This window comes from Nematostella vectensis, chromosome 4 (assembly GCF_932526225.1).
Source record: "Nematostella vectensis chromosome 4, jaNemVect1.1, whole genome shotgun sequence".
Lineage (NCBI taxonomy): Eukaryota > Metazoa > Cnidaria > Anthozoa > Actiniaria > Edwardsiidae > Nematostella > Nematostella vectensis.
Genome location: NC_064037.1, coordinates 15,219,578 through 15,234,180, shown reverse-complemented (window position 1 = coordinate 15,234,180; position 14,603 = coordinate 15,219,578). Strand labels below are relative to the sequence as shown.

The 14,603-nt window shown below is 39.6% G+C and overlaps 1 protein-coding gene and 1 long non-coding RNA gene across 4 annotated transcripts; both read left to right on the top strand.

Annotated features, from left to right (window-relative positions):
• The first annotated feature begins 8 nt into the window (after nt 1-8).
• Nucleotides 9-2,688, top strand: LOC116614640. 3 transcript variants are annotated; one of them, XM_032375860.2, is made up of 4 exons: nt 9-120; nt 311-474; nt 1,389-1,501; nt 2,004-2,688. In XM_032375860.2, the coding sequence occupies exons 1-4, from the start codon at nt 113-115 to the stop codon at nt 2,220-2,222; spliced, it is 504 nt and encodes a 167-aa protein (XP_032231751.1). In that variant the 5' UTR covers nt 9-112; the 3' UTR covers nt 2,223-2,688. The 3 variants fall into 3 exon arrangements, with proteins under 3 accessions (XP_032231751.1, XP_032231750.1, XP_032231752.1); XM_032375859.2 differs by having other exon boundaries at nt 1,374-1,501; XM_032375861.2 differs by having other exon boundaries at nt 13-120; nt 301-474; nt 1,374-1,501.
• A 5,789-nt stretch (nt 2,689-8,477) lies between these two features.
• LOC116614635 lies at nt 8,478-11,237 on the top strand. The gene is made up of 4 exons (XR_004294651.2): nt 8,478-8,579; nt 9,540-9,615; nt 10,617-10,751; nt 11,176-11,237. It is a non-coding gene; the product is annotated as an uncharacterized LOC116614635 (long non-coding RNA).
• Nucleotides 11,238-14,603: the final 3,366 nt, after the last annotated feature.

Sequence of the window (14,603 nt, the reverse complement as noted above, 5' to 3'; positions counted from 1 at the left end):
ACGTCTGGTGAGTTTTGATGTTTGGGAGACTGACTCCATTTGCCTTTTGAGGTTGCCTTTTTATAAGAGAAACATTTATTTTTTGGTATATTTTATAATGTGAGATGGTTACATGATGAGGTATGTTCATTAAATCATTGAATAATCTCTTTTGGTTATTGTTTTATTATTTGTGTAGCCTTTGTTTGAGTGTTTTCAGTTTTTTTTTGGTCGCACGCGACAAATTTCATTAAGTTACTTATACTTATTGCTTAAATTATTTGTGTATTTTCATTACAATAGTGATAATCTAAGGGATAGTGTTTTTCAGTGGCTGGATCGAGCCTGCTTTGCATGTTTACGAAGTGGAGAATTCTTGGAAAAACCGTCGAACATTCCGTGCCATATCCCGTGAGATCTGCGGTCAGTCTATGGAGCCATTTGAAGGCAGCCTTGTTTGGTTCGGTGAGATGATAGACCAACCAACTGTGAAAGGTATAACCCTTTGTGTTACTAAGCAGAGAGTACACCATATCCTGAGAAAAAAAATAATAGTACAACTATTTACAACTATAGTATAGACTTACCACAAGTCGACCCCTCTGTAGACTTTGAGAAGGATACTCTAAGTTAGGTAAGCAAGTTTTTGTGAGTCGCAAGAGGTCAATTTGTCTCACTTACAGAATTTTAAATCTTATTAAAATTGGTGTTTAAAAAATGACAGACATATCATTTGTTATGATGGGTTGAATTTCATCACATGTGTGTGTGGTCTTGCTTTTTCTTGAATATAAAAAAATGAAAGCAATGGGATCTACTCCGACCAAAACATTTTCAAAGGTATCTCTTTTTTGGCACCATTGAAAGGTGGGTCGCAAACATAAGACACAAGTTTGAAGTAGAGCGATTTCCTGTTCCAAAGACAAGTTAAAGCCGCATTGTCACCAGTCTACTTCCAGAGGTCCGACGGAAACCTCAACCGTTAAAAGACAAAATAATCTATTAGAATCCGAGATAATTAACAGCTCTAAATTATCGATCACATTCTCAAAAAAACTTCCAATAAACACACTGCTTTCAATATTTTGAAATATTTTTCGCATTCTCCGTTAAAAATCATCGGATATTTTTACGCAATCGACCGGAAGTAAACTGGTGACAATGCGGCTTTAAGATTGGCAGCATATATATTTTTTGTTTTTCCCTTAGTGAGTCTTTGCGCTGGAGTATAGCTTCAATGGCTTAATTTTTTTAAAATAAATTAGAAATAAATATAAATAAAAGCCACCTGCCCATTGGCTCTCTAGGAAATAAATAACAAAACAAGATTTTTTGTGGTCTAGCTGTATGTCTATTTCTTGAGAAACTTTTCTCTTTTCAACACTGATGTTTAGTGTTACATCACCTAGAGACCATTGTCAGTGTAGGCAGTGCCACCCCAGCTGACGAAGAGCAGACCAATCACAAGAAAAGGGACTACTGTCACCAGATAGACTTCTTGTTTGTCAACAAAGATTATCAGGTGATAGAGCAAGGGTAACACAGACCCTAACTTTCTCACATGTTTTAGTCTATACAGCTACAGTAAAAAAAGGTGAAAGAGGGGGGGGGGGGGGGTTGATGTATGTTTTTTTAAGGAAATTTTTTGGGGGGCACAGCCAGTTCCCTACTTGTAATTTCCTTATAATTTTGGAAGAAATTTGGTGGGGGGGGGGCATGGGCAATACATGATAGATAATTCAGTTTCAGTTTTTCCAGGGAGGGAAGAGATTGCTGCTGGTAGGTTTGGCTATAGTGATACTAGTCAAATAGGTTCTAACATCTTGTTAAGGTTTCAACAACAAAGTCAATAGCTTATAGAAGCATATGGCATAACAAATCTTTCTTCCTTCTGTCATAGTTCTGGAATAACAAATATTTCAGTGCTATGAGTAATGTAACATTTAATCATTATTTGAACAAGCTTTAAGAAAGTTTTAACGTTGCCGATTACTGTAAATTCTTACCACCTTTTTCGTACCCAGGATAAAGGGTATGGATCCTTGATGATACTTGGAATGGAGGAAGTGCTCAGAAAACGCAAAAAGAGACCAATAAAAGTAGAGAGCGCCATCAGGTCTGTGGGGTTTTTCAAGAAATTGGGTTATCATGAAGTTGGCGCACAGATGCAGTGTATACACCCTTCGTGTCACCTGTTCAGCAACTTGCAACCGATGGAGAAATTCTCAGAGCCCAAAATGTAGAAGGGAATTTACAAGTGAGAAGGAGATGACATTATAAGTCAGGAATATCATTCTAAGAAGATGGTTTTAGCAATCTGTCAATCAAACTGTTTTGGTCAGATTGCAAGACATTGACGAAATAACAAGAAATTTTATATGAGATCATAAATAAATAAAGATTATTATACTGAATACGTGTTTCCAGGCATATAAATTAGTGATAATTTTTAAATAATTTCAAACCCCAATCGCGGAAAATTTGATGATTTAAATTGTGGGTTATTTTAAGTGTCCCTTGTTTCAAGATGTGGGTCAACAGTAGATAATCTCACGAGAAGATCAGAGAAAGACAACAACACGAGTGTTTAGCTCTGTAGCCAAGATGGAGGGCTGTATCCGGGACTTTATTGTTCTTACCACAGGGAACCCAGATATTGTAACATTCCTGCAGCCGTTAGAGAAAAATAGACCATAGTTCTGACAGACATACGCTGAAACGCCATATGGCAACTAAAGCTTTACGGCTAGACTGAAGATTTCGGCCCCAGCACCGCTATCTAGCAAACTGTACAACATAAAGGAACCTGAGGTACCCGCGCATTATAACCAGGATCCCAGCCCGGTCTTAGTCGGTTACGCCACGCTTAGCTCTCTTTTTAACGCTTGCATTTCCTGGGATTTAGCGTGTTGCTATAGTAGCGTGGTAATTTCGGCATAAAATGCACAGCACGCTGTGACCTAGGTATAATATATATATATATATATTGCCGCCTTAAGCATTTTTTTCTTGCTTTGCTCTGTCGCGCCTGTAGCCTTTTGATATCCTTTTCATTTGCGCAAGTGCATATCTTTCGTGCTCAGAAACAAGAAAAGTAAGCTAAACTATTGTTACAGGACGGGTTGCCATATTAGTTAGGTTATAGTTACTGTCATCTAGTATTTCGTGTTCCTATCATGAAAAACGGAAGATATTAAGTTTTGTTTATCTTTTAAGGATAATTTAGATTTTTTTTACAATTGATGGTTTCGTTAATCCAGATTTCAGCACGCCCGTGGGACCTCCGCTTCGATGACCTTTTCGTGCGTCTAAATCCAAGGAGTGTCCAGTTTCTCTTTACGTTGGCATAATCGTGGTTTCTTCATTTTGTTTCAGACTTTTTATTTGGCAAGTTTAAAAACTCTTGAATGTTCTTCGAAACCACATGCCATCTTCACCCCTTGGTTTAGACATCATTTATTTTTATCGTTAAAAAAATAAAGGAAAATGTTGTAGTCACGCGCTCTTTGAGCATGCGCAGTTAAGTTTTAAAAGTTGCTTAATCATTATTGTTATCTTAGAGTTACCTTGACTTCATTGATTATTTTAAATACGCAGGGAAGACAGACCAACTCTGTGATTTCCCACGCCCTTACGCTTTTGGCTGATTGGTTCGTTTATCAAATTCTTCCCGTTCCCTCTCGAATTGTTTTACATTTATTTCCTCTCATGTGGGACAACCATATGGATTGCTGTCTGGTCCTAGAGAATGATTATAGCAAGCCTAGCTCTGTATTTTATATCAAATACATCACCATACTGTGTGTACCGCTACTGCTGTGTGCAAATAGGTTCTAACATCTTGTTAAGGTTTCAACAACAAAGTCAATAGCTTATAGAAGCTTATGGCATAACAAATCTTTCTTCCTTCTGTCATAGTTCTGGAATAACAAATATTTTAGTGCTATGAGTAATGTAACATTTAATCATCATTTGAACAAGCTTTAAGAAAGTTTTAACATTGCCGATACTGTAAATTCTTACCACCTTTTTCGTACCCAGGATAAAGGGTATGGATCCTTGATGATACTTGGAATGGAGGAAGTGCTCAGAAAACGCAAAAAGCGACCAATAAAAGTAGAGAGCGCCATCAGGTCTGTGGGTTTTTTCAAGAAATTGGGTTATCATGAAGTTGGCGCACAGATGCATTGTATACACCCTTCGTGTCACCTGTTCAGCAACTTGCAACCGACGGAGAAATTCTCAGAGCCCAAAATGTAGAAGGGAATTTACAAGTGAGAAGGAGAGGATATTAGAAGTCAGGAATATGATTCTAAGAAGATGGTTTTAGCAATCTGTCAATCAAACTGTTTTAATCAGATTCCAAGACATTGACGAAATAACAAGAAATTTTAAATATAAGATCATAAATAAATAAAGATTATTATACTGAATACGTGGCATATAAATTAGTGATAATTTTTAAATACTTTCAAAACCCAATCGCGGAAAATTTGATGATTTAAATTGTGGGTTATTTTAAGTGTCCCTGCAGCCGTTAGAGAAAAATAGACCATAGTTCTGACAGACATACGCTGAAACGCCATATGGCAACTAAAGCTTTACGGCTAGACTGAAGATTTCGGCCCCAGCACCGCTATCTAGCAAACTGTACAACATAAAGGAACCTGAGGTACCCGCGCATTATAACCAGGATCCCAGCCCGGTCTTAGTCGGTTACGCCACGCTTAGCTCTCTTTTTAACGCTTGCATTTCCTGGGATTTAGCGTGTTGCTATAGTAGCGTGGTAATTTCGGCATAAAATGCACAGCACGCTGTGACCTAGGTATAATATATATATATTGCCGCCTTAAGCATTTTTTTCTTGCTTTGCTCTGTCGCGCCTGTAGCCTTTTGATATCCTTTTCATTTGCGCAAGTGCATATCTTTCGTGCTCAGAAACAAGAAAAGTAAGCTAAACTATTGTTACAGGACGGGTTGCCATATTAGTTAGGTTATAGTTACTGTCATCTAGTATTTCGTGTTCCTATCATGAAAAACGGAAGATATTAAGTTTTGTTTATCTTTTAAGGATAATTTAGATTTTTTTTACAATTGATGGTTTCGTTAATCCAGATTTCAGCACGCCCGTGGGACCTCCGCTTCGATGACCTTTTCGTGCGTCTAAATCCAAGGAGTGTCCAGTTTCTCTTTACGTTGGCATAATCGTGGTTTCTTCATTTCGTTTCAGACATTTTATTTGGCAAGTTTAAAAACTCTTGAATGTTCTTCGAAACCACATGCCATCTTCACCCCTTGGTTTAGACATCATTTATTTTTATCGTTAAAAAAATAAAGGAAAATGTTGTAGTCACGCGCTCTTTGAGCATGCGCAGTTAAGTTTTAAAAGTTGCTTAATCATTATTGTTATCTTAGAGTTACCTTGACTTCATTCATTATTTTGTAAATACGCAGGGACAAGAGACCAACTCTGTGATTTCCCACGCCCTCACGCTTTTGGCTGATTGGTTCGTTTGGCCGAATGTATCAAATTCTTCCCGTTCCCTCTCGAATTGTTTTACATTTATTTCCTCTCATGTGGGACAACCATATGGATTGCTGTCTGGTCCTAGAGAATGATTATAGCGAGCCTAGCTCTGTATTTTATATCATATACATCACTATACTGTGTGTACCGCTACTGCTGTGTGCAAATCATTAAAGCTTGAAAATAACCAGCCTCGCCTTCATCTTTATCTTCGCCTCCCGTCTAGTCCTCTAACACTGTGTTGAAATGTGCGCGATCTAAAAAAGGTCTGTGTGCTCATTTAAGACAAAACGTGGAATATTTAGGCGTTTATATTCTTACACTTGCATCGTCACCGGGACCGTGGGGAGGTCAAAACAAGGGAGTTGCATACAATAAAAGAAAACGGATAGAAATAGATTGAAAATAGTACTTTTAGGTTTCGGAACAGGCTGTACTTTTACTCAAAGTTTTGTAAATAAACCCGCTACATCGTTTCCATAAAATCCCTTGTACGGAGAATTGGTTTGTTTCTATTTATTACGATTGGGCATTATTAGGAAGATCTTATGCTGTTATTACACTTTTCATATTTTATTAAATTTTGATTAAAACAAGCCTGCGCGATTTCAAATTTTAAAATTGTCAACATTTCCAACGCCCTCTACCGGCCACCCAACGATAACTAGGTAACACCAGCGTCGGAGTTGAATCAGCTTGCATCCAGCAGTATAATTATTTGTTCTTCCCTTATTAAAAACATACTTTGACAGACAAATATTTTTATCATTTGACTGACATCATATCGTAGAGTAAACCGAATATTCTTATGACCAAAAATAGGATTTTTCTTAACGTTGCGGTTCTCCCACGAGACGCCTAATAAATCATGCTCTTCTTTCACAAACTAAAGGTAGAACCACAGCTTTATCCCCCTTTGAGAAAAAGAACGAAAAAGGTATTAACGACAAGTTTAATTTTCTTATATTCAACACTTAAATGTGAAAAATGAAACAAGGAAAATCTATTACGGAATCTTTTTTTTCCCGGAATACGAACAGGGAAACCTCAGGAGTGGGCTTGGCGACTAAAGGCTTTGCTTGGTTGAGTCACTAGTGTGCATTTCCACTTTTTCTTGATTCCCGATAGCTCTAACTTCTAAGGGGGATGGAAATTAACAGTCGAAAAGGTTGTCAGGTTTTTGTTAATCAAAATATAAAGTTCCATCCACGTAGTATTTTTCTTCAATCAATTTTTCTTCCCTGCTTTTGTATATCTAAGTCCAGCTTATTAATTCGATGACTGCCAAGGGCAGCTACACAAATTTTAATTTGTTTGATATCTAAATAGTACCCAAAAATAACAACTAGTGTTTTAAATCGTTACTAACAAAAAAGCATGTCATTCTAAACGTCTTGATCATAAGTTTTATTTGCTTATTTATCAGGTGTATTTGTTTTTCATGTTGCATTTATCAATCAAACCTCTAAAACCCCATTTTCTAAACTAATTTCATCATTAAACTCATACTCCCTTGAGGTAAATCTGTGCGTTGTCATATAAATATTTCAGATTAAACCAACAATAGCTTTTAAATCAGCCTGCAAAACCAAAGCTCAAACACATGCTAATACAATTACATTTGGTAATTATCTCATCGAAAAGAAGTATCGAGGAAAACAAAAAGACAACATATTTGTCTATCCACCCCCAAAACCCTGCAACCTTTTTCGTTTGCATTGGAATGAAAATACCATTTTGTCCATCCAAGACCTTTCCCGACTGTCGGGCATATATCGCATAATTTTAGCTTTCAAGTGTGAAGTTTCGGTACATCAGGGCATACAACGAGCCCCCCCTTCCCGAAACACGTTAAAATGGCATTATTTCGTCGTTTGAATATGTTATGATGCCGAAAATATCCATTTTAAAAATGGATGGGAAGAAATATTTGTCCCTTTTTTTCCCAGGCAGCATTGCTGGTTAGGACTTTGTTTTGTTGAAAGCAGTGGTTAGGCATTTCAGCACACCAATAACTGCCCGTATAACCGGTCGGGACGATTTTTTCCCATGCATCCGCCTCAGTGCCCCAAAAAGTATTCCCAGCACAAATAGTTCAACTCCACAAATTTGCAAAAAACCATTCGGGAAGATTTTTTTTCCCAGACGACCGATGGATCCAACATATTCCCAGTAGCAAAAAAAAAGAAAAACGGGCTGCGGAACAGATATTTTGCTGAACTTATCCGTGTTGTGGCCTAGATTTCCCCTATGTCGCCCTCTAATTTTCACTGATTAAAGCGCTGGATCTCCCGCTGGTGTTTTTCGCCGGCGGTCTTGTACGAACTGAGGCTTTCTGTTGATTTGTGACCGCTGAGTTGAGCGACGAAATTCTCAGTAATATTGGCGTCAAGAAGTCCCGAAATACTTGTTTTCCGAACAGAGTACAGGATGTTTAGGTCTTACTTTGTTTTTGCTACTGTATGTTTGGCTTTTTGTTCGGATAAATAAGCGTCTATTTCCTCTTGACTGTGTTAAATTAACTCTTGTTCACTTGTAACTGTTGTTGTTGTTTCGTCGTTTTCGCCTTCTTCCCCTGCAACTGCTTCATTTTCTACCGCCGGGTAGTAAAATTCAGATTCTGAAAGACTATTAGTATCGGACAAAGCGGTTCTACGTCTGTTTTTCGAGCTAAATAAGTTCCTGTTTGTGTGTATAAAATACACACAAACAAAATTTTAAAGTGTCAATACCAAAGCAACATGTTACGTTGAATGTGTGTTCTAAAGAATGCTAGTTTGAACACCTGTAAAGGTGGCATAGAATGAGAATCCAGTATCAGCCAATCTGCTTGCCGTAGCAGATACTAGCCCTGCTTTTTCAAACAATAATTTATCGACTAGGTGTCTATTCTGTTACACCTAAACGTGTTATACAAAAGGTACCATTTGTTTACTTGGTAGGTGTATTTGCACAGGTTATTTGGCATGTAACGAGAGTTCGTGCATTAGCCAATCCGCTTGTAGCAGATTTTCTTGTACTAAAATAATATTCTATCGACTAGGTGTTCATTACATTCAGTATTCTTGTGACGGTAAGTACGTGTTATGTAGAGGAGTTTGTCAGCGCTAGCCTGAAAGCTCAAATTTCGTATTTAACCCTCCAGCACTAACAACCAGCAGTATTTAACCCTCCAGCACTAACAACCAAAAGTATTTATAGAAAATGAGAAAATTATTTATTGACATAGATAATTTAATAAGCTTTGAACCAAATTTATAAAACACACTAGTTTTAAATTCCTATTACCACACATAGGATTTGCAATGATCTGGAAAATAGCCTGGCATTTTATTTGTGAATACTAATAATTGCTGCTAGATCGAGCTTATCCGGGATCTTTACTCGGAATTGCAAGCTTCTCGCGTCTTGTATTCTCTAAAAGTTTCCCCTAAAGCTTACTTCGATCACTCGAGCACAAACTAGTTGGTAAGGCTAAAGAAAAAGAATACAAATAGTTTACTTTATCTTGTGTTTGCAAAGGCAGAGAGGGTTTATGGGCGGGGATCTATAAGTGTGCCGCAACTTTTCGAAACCGGGCAGTGTCTTCTTTTCAACCTTTTCCATTATTATCATTATTGTTATCTAAATTGTCTTGAGCTTATATGTACTTTTAGTATAAATCTACTCACATACTATCACGAATCCTGCAATTTGATTGGCTCCCGTATTCACTATCTATTGAGCGATAGATAGCGAGTAGCGAAAAAAACGGCGTTTTTCACAAAAACAACATAAATTTTTATTAAAATCGTCAGCTATTCGAAGGTAGTATGTGAGTGGATTTATACTAAAACAATTAGACTACTCGTTCTCGTTTTCTATGAGTCAAATAGTCATCTATCTATTGACTCATAGAAAACTCGAACTAATTGTTAAATATAGTACTGCAGCACCTTTTAGGCGAATCCCGGATCCCGCGAATAACTTCAAAACCCTGATCGTAATCCTTGAATCGTTTTTATTCATAATACTTGATTTTGTATTCCTGCAGATTACAATGGCTGCATTGCGAATGTTTCTTATTCTGGTTGTTTTCGGCTTGGCGGCTGCCATGCCTGTTCAAGAAGGTACGATTGTACAAGCGTGTTCTAGCTCTCTTTATACAATACTTTTATTATGTAAGGCACAAGCTGAACTGAATTGAGTTCACCAATCATATAACAAATTTCCCATTGTTTTTGGGGAAAAATTGTCTATGCACTTAGAACTGGTCTTTTCGGAAGCACCATACCATAGAGGATACCATTGTTTCATGATATCGGTATTTTGTTAAAATTAGGCAGGCACAAATTATATGCAGCTGTATTCAGATAGCGCTGATTAACGGGTGCGTATGTGTAGGGAGAGGTATGTCTGTGAGACACGTGTGAGAGGGGAGGAGAGGGGGCATATGTTTGTTTGGTAGGGCGTATTTCTGCATCTATTATGGTGGCTAGAAGGCGTATAAGGAGACACGTGTGAGAGGGGAGGGAAGGGGGCATATGTTTGTTTGGTAGGGCGTATTTCTGCATCTATCATGGTGGCTAGAAGGCGTATATAGGAGACACGTGTGAGAAGGGAGGGGAGGGGGCATATGTTTGTTTGGTAGGGCGTATTTCTGCATCTATTATGGTGGCTAGAAGGCGTATAAGGAGACACGTGTGAGAGGGGAGGGAAGGGGGCATATGTTTGTTTGGTAGGGCGTATTTCTGCATCTATCATGGTGGCTAGAAGGCGTATATAGGAGACACGTGTGAGAGGGGAGGGGAGGGGGCATATGTTTGTTTGGTAGGGCGTATTTCTGCATCTATTATGGTGGCTAGAAGGCGTATAAGGAGACACGTGTGAGAGGGAAGGGGAGGGGGCATATGTTTGTTTGGTAGGGCGTATTTCTGCATCTATTTTGGTGGCTAGAAGGCGTATAAGGAGACACGTGTGAGAGGGGAGGGGAGGGGGCATATGTTTGTTTGGTAGGGCGTATTTCTGCATCTACTATGGTGGCTTGAAAGGCGTATATAGGAGACACGTGTGAGAGGGGAGGGGAGGGGGAATATGTTATTTGATATTAATAGCTATGTTTACTGCTCAGGTGGTGCTGATGGGGCGTCTTGCTACATCTATCATGGCGTGACTGGCACCTGTCATAGTGAATGTGGAGACGATTACAAGGTGATGCTTGGAATGGGTGTGTGCCAAGGACTCAAGTGCTGCTATCAAACTCCATGTAAGTTTTTAGGTTTACTGAATTGGCAGATATAGCCTATTCAAAGGCGTTTTGCGCTGCATTAACGAGTCGAGGGTACTAATTTCTTTTGTTTGGCGGCGCACAAACAATGCGTGACTTACAGACAAGCAGATGGCAACGAAAAACTGTAGCGAAGTTTATAAAAATGCTGTAAACTGGTTCCCTGCTAGAAGTGGCCAGTGAAAAAAGGGCCAGAGAAAAGATGCCTCCGCTAGAAGGGAATTAAGTGGGAAATAATTTAAATATAATATTAGAATATAATTTTAGAGTGCCAACCAAATAGAAGCGCAATCACAAGACTTGACAAGAGCACCGAATAAATGCAGACTGTGGCAAACGATGATTCTTGTTCCCAGCGATTTCTTTTTTAATTATTTGTCTTTGTATTTTGCATTTGTTTCAGGGTAAAAAGCCGCAAGAACGTCATGCTACCAGACGATGAATAAAAGCTGCGAGAAAAATTAATGTGTTTTTACAGACTCCTTTCTCGCATCACCCCATCCGAAACAGACCCTTATACCCCACAACATCCCATCCCTCGCTTCCTTTGTTCCCCTACATCCCTCCCCTTACTCACGACACACGATTTTTCCCATCTCTAACCCTACATCAACCCTCCTGCTACGTCAGCTCCCTTCGCACAACACCTCTTACCCCAGCCCCCTAATACACACATATACATGTCCCTCACCCACCATTCACATCCCTTTCTCCCATGACGCTCCCCCGACAGCAACTCCCTGCCTTATCCCTTTTTTTTTGCGAATGACAACTCCTCCCACCCAGACGGCCCTCTCCCCATCATCCCCATCATCCCCCCCACACCCCTTATTGTATTTTGTGTGTGTGTGTGTGTGGGGGGGGGGGGGGGGGGGGGGGTAGGGGAATGAATATCTTGAACAGATGGAGTATGTATGCATCGTGAGTGAGTGAATGTACAAGAAGAGACAAACCAGACCGAAATTACAGTGATACTAATACGTCTGTTAAGCGACCACCCTCTATTCAAGTGCTTATTTGATACTAACCCGAAATTTCACCAATTTCGGCAACATTCTGCATATTGCTGCTCCGTTCATTTCGTCCAGATGTTGAAGGAAGCCCCAGGGTGAAGACAAGTGTAAAAAACTGTCGATTCCCCCACCCTCTCGGGACAGATTCTCGTTCAAAAGTGCTCTAAACCCCCACGTTAGACAAACACTTCCACGGGACCATGGGAGTGGGGGTTTTAAATGACTAGTGCACTAATCACGTGTTTATCCTACTTTCACGCTGCGGCATCGCAAATATAACAATGCAGAATATTTCGCTCCGCCTTATCACAGCTTTTTAATCGAAAACTTGGCGAAACTGCAGGGTACCTTGCGTTCGTAGACCCTAAAAAAATACCATGTTTTTTTTTTTATTTTTTGATAGCCGTTAAAATACCAAACCTCGGATTTCAAACCCTAAAAAATACGACGGCCACCCCCACACCCAATTTATAGGGAGTAACCCTTTGGGAAAACACACTGACTCTTGCAGTACATGCAAAAAATGAGAGTTTGTAAGAAAGGGAGGTCAAAGCGAGAAAAGTGCAACGAACAACCCTTGTACATTATGGTGCGGTACATGAGAGGATAGCCGAAAGGAGATGGCAAATCGTCAAATTGCCAATTTTTCAGAACGGTTTGAGCTGAACGAAGTCCAAAAAGTCGTCTTCAACTGCCCTATTTAAAGCGAGCTTTTTGACAAACCGGTGAAACAATCTGCACACATAATGCTTTTGGCGCGTGCCTTACGCAAGCCCTTGCCCAGTCTGTATAACAGGCCTCAGTTCCAGGGAACTAAGTTTTAACGCACGTTACTTGGTCTGATAGACATTTAAATCTGCAAGTGCAAAGAATGCGGTAAAGATGTACAATTTCAGCAACACGAATGCCGACCACGCGAAGGCAGCGCGCCCCCAAATGTCGCCCACGCCCAACAGCAGCCATCCCAAACAATCAGCGAGGCTATAAAAAAGCGGAAAGATGAAGGTGAATAATAAGGAGGTGACCGAACTAGGGACTGCAGTTGAGCGAGAACTTTTAAAGTGCTCAGCTGACCAAACCGTCTCACTACAAGGCCGCGGAAAAGTAAAAAGATAACTTAATATCTGGATGACCAAGTGAAAAGTAAAATATCTTTCTGAAATAAATATACTCCCTATATGATCGAAAGGTTTTAATGGATAAAAAATGAAACAAAATGTCATTTTTTTATTTAAAAAATATTTACTTACAGTTATCCCAAGAGCTATAGGAGCTCATCGAGGGGACTTTTGTTATTAGTTGTATAGACTATACACTCAAGGTCGAACACGTACGTACTTGAGGGTAACATGAGAAATATTACTAACAATCAACGAGAAAACGATTGGTATCAATTATGAAGGTTTGAACTGCAGCAGCAAAGCATTTTGGATTATTATCAAAGCTAATAGAGGGGTGCCCAGAAAGTAAAAACTGAACCTTGCCTTGTAAACTAAGAGTTCCTCAAATTCCTAGGGCAATTAATGCAATAGAGATAAACAGCGAAGAACGTTGAGCAGCAAAACAAGGGCATTCAAGAAGAAAATGTAAAACATCCTCTCTTGAGGCCCCGCAAATACATGAAGGAGAATCTTTACAATTAATCATATAAAGGTAATAACGCAGACCACATTGTTTTAAGCGTAATCTAGTGTGTAAAAAAACTGGGTATTTTAATAATTAACTTGTGCATTTTTCTCCGATCACTCAGTCTCAACAAGCCGGCCCCATTCAGAAGGGCACTTACATTAGCACCATTCATCGCTCGAGTAATTAACCTAGCAGCCTCGTTCTGAAGACTTTCAAGTAAATCCGAATCAACCAATGTACACCCGTCACGCCCGTGGCACGATGGGGAGATCCCTGGGGAAACCATCTACCTCAAGATTGGTGGTGATCACGGAAAAGATACCATGAAGTTTCTGGTGGCCAATCTTGAGAAACCAAACTCCAGCAAAAACACTGCTGAATTATGCATATATGAGGGCAAAGGATAGAAGAAACAACCTCCGTGTCGTTAGTTCCATTTACAAAGAGCAGCCTGAATTTGTTGAAAAAGTGGCAGTAAGTAATTAACCATGATAACATGGATAATCAAAACTAACACAAAAAGCTTTACACTGTTCTTAACTAAGGACAAAAATGTCATCTTGTTTGCTTTTGGAGACCATCTGCCGTATGCTACCAGGGTAGCCGTATGCTGGTATGCTTGGAATATCAGGTGCAAGCGGTGATTTATGATAGATAAACTAGTTTAGTGACCTTGTAGTTATTTCTTTATTCAAAAGGTCGATACCCATGTGTCTGGTGCTTGATACACAATCAAGACATGCGGAACCACCTGAAAAGACACCCAAGCACATGGAAGGACAGCTGCAGAACTTTTCACGATGAAGCGAATGGGGACCTAAGAAAGGCTAAAGATCTTCAATGTCATCCATGAGCCTTTGTTTGACATCCCAAGTGATAGGGTGCAGATAACAACAATATTATTTTCAATCTCATGGTGCGCGTAGCCCATCCCATCTACCAATTCTGTAGCGCACTATAAGGAGACAAGTTATCCCATCTGCCCAACATGTAGCGCACTATTACGATCGGATAACTGGACTCCTTATGGTGTGCTGCGGGTTTGGTAGATGGGATAACTGGACTCGTTATGTTGCGCTTTGGGTTCGGTAGATGGGATAACTGAACTCCTTATAGTGCGCTACGGATTCGGTAGATGGGATAACTGGACTAGTCACGGTGCGCTACAGGTTCGGTAGATGGGATAACT

Bases quoted from the DNA above. Each gene is read 5' to 3' on its own strand.
- LOC116614640 (XM_032375859.2), top strand. The intron at 475-1,373 runs GTATAACCCTTT...ACTGATGTTTAG, and splicing joins AGACCAACCAACTGTGAAAG to TGTTACATCACCTAGAGACC. The intron at 1,502-2,003 runs GTGATAGAGCAA...TTTCGTACCCAG, and splicing joins TTGTCAACAAAGATTATCAG to GATAAAGGGTATGGATCCTT.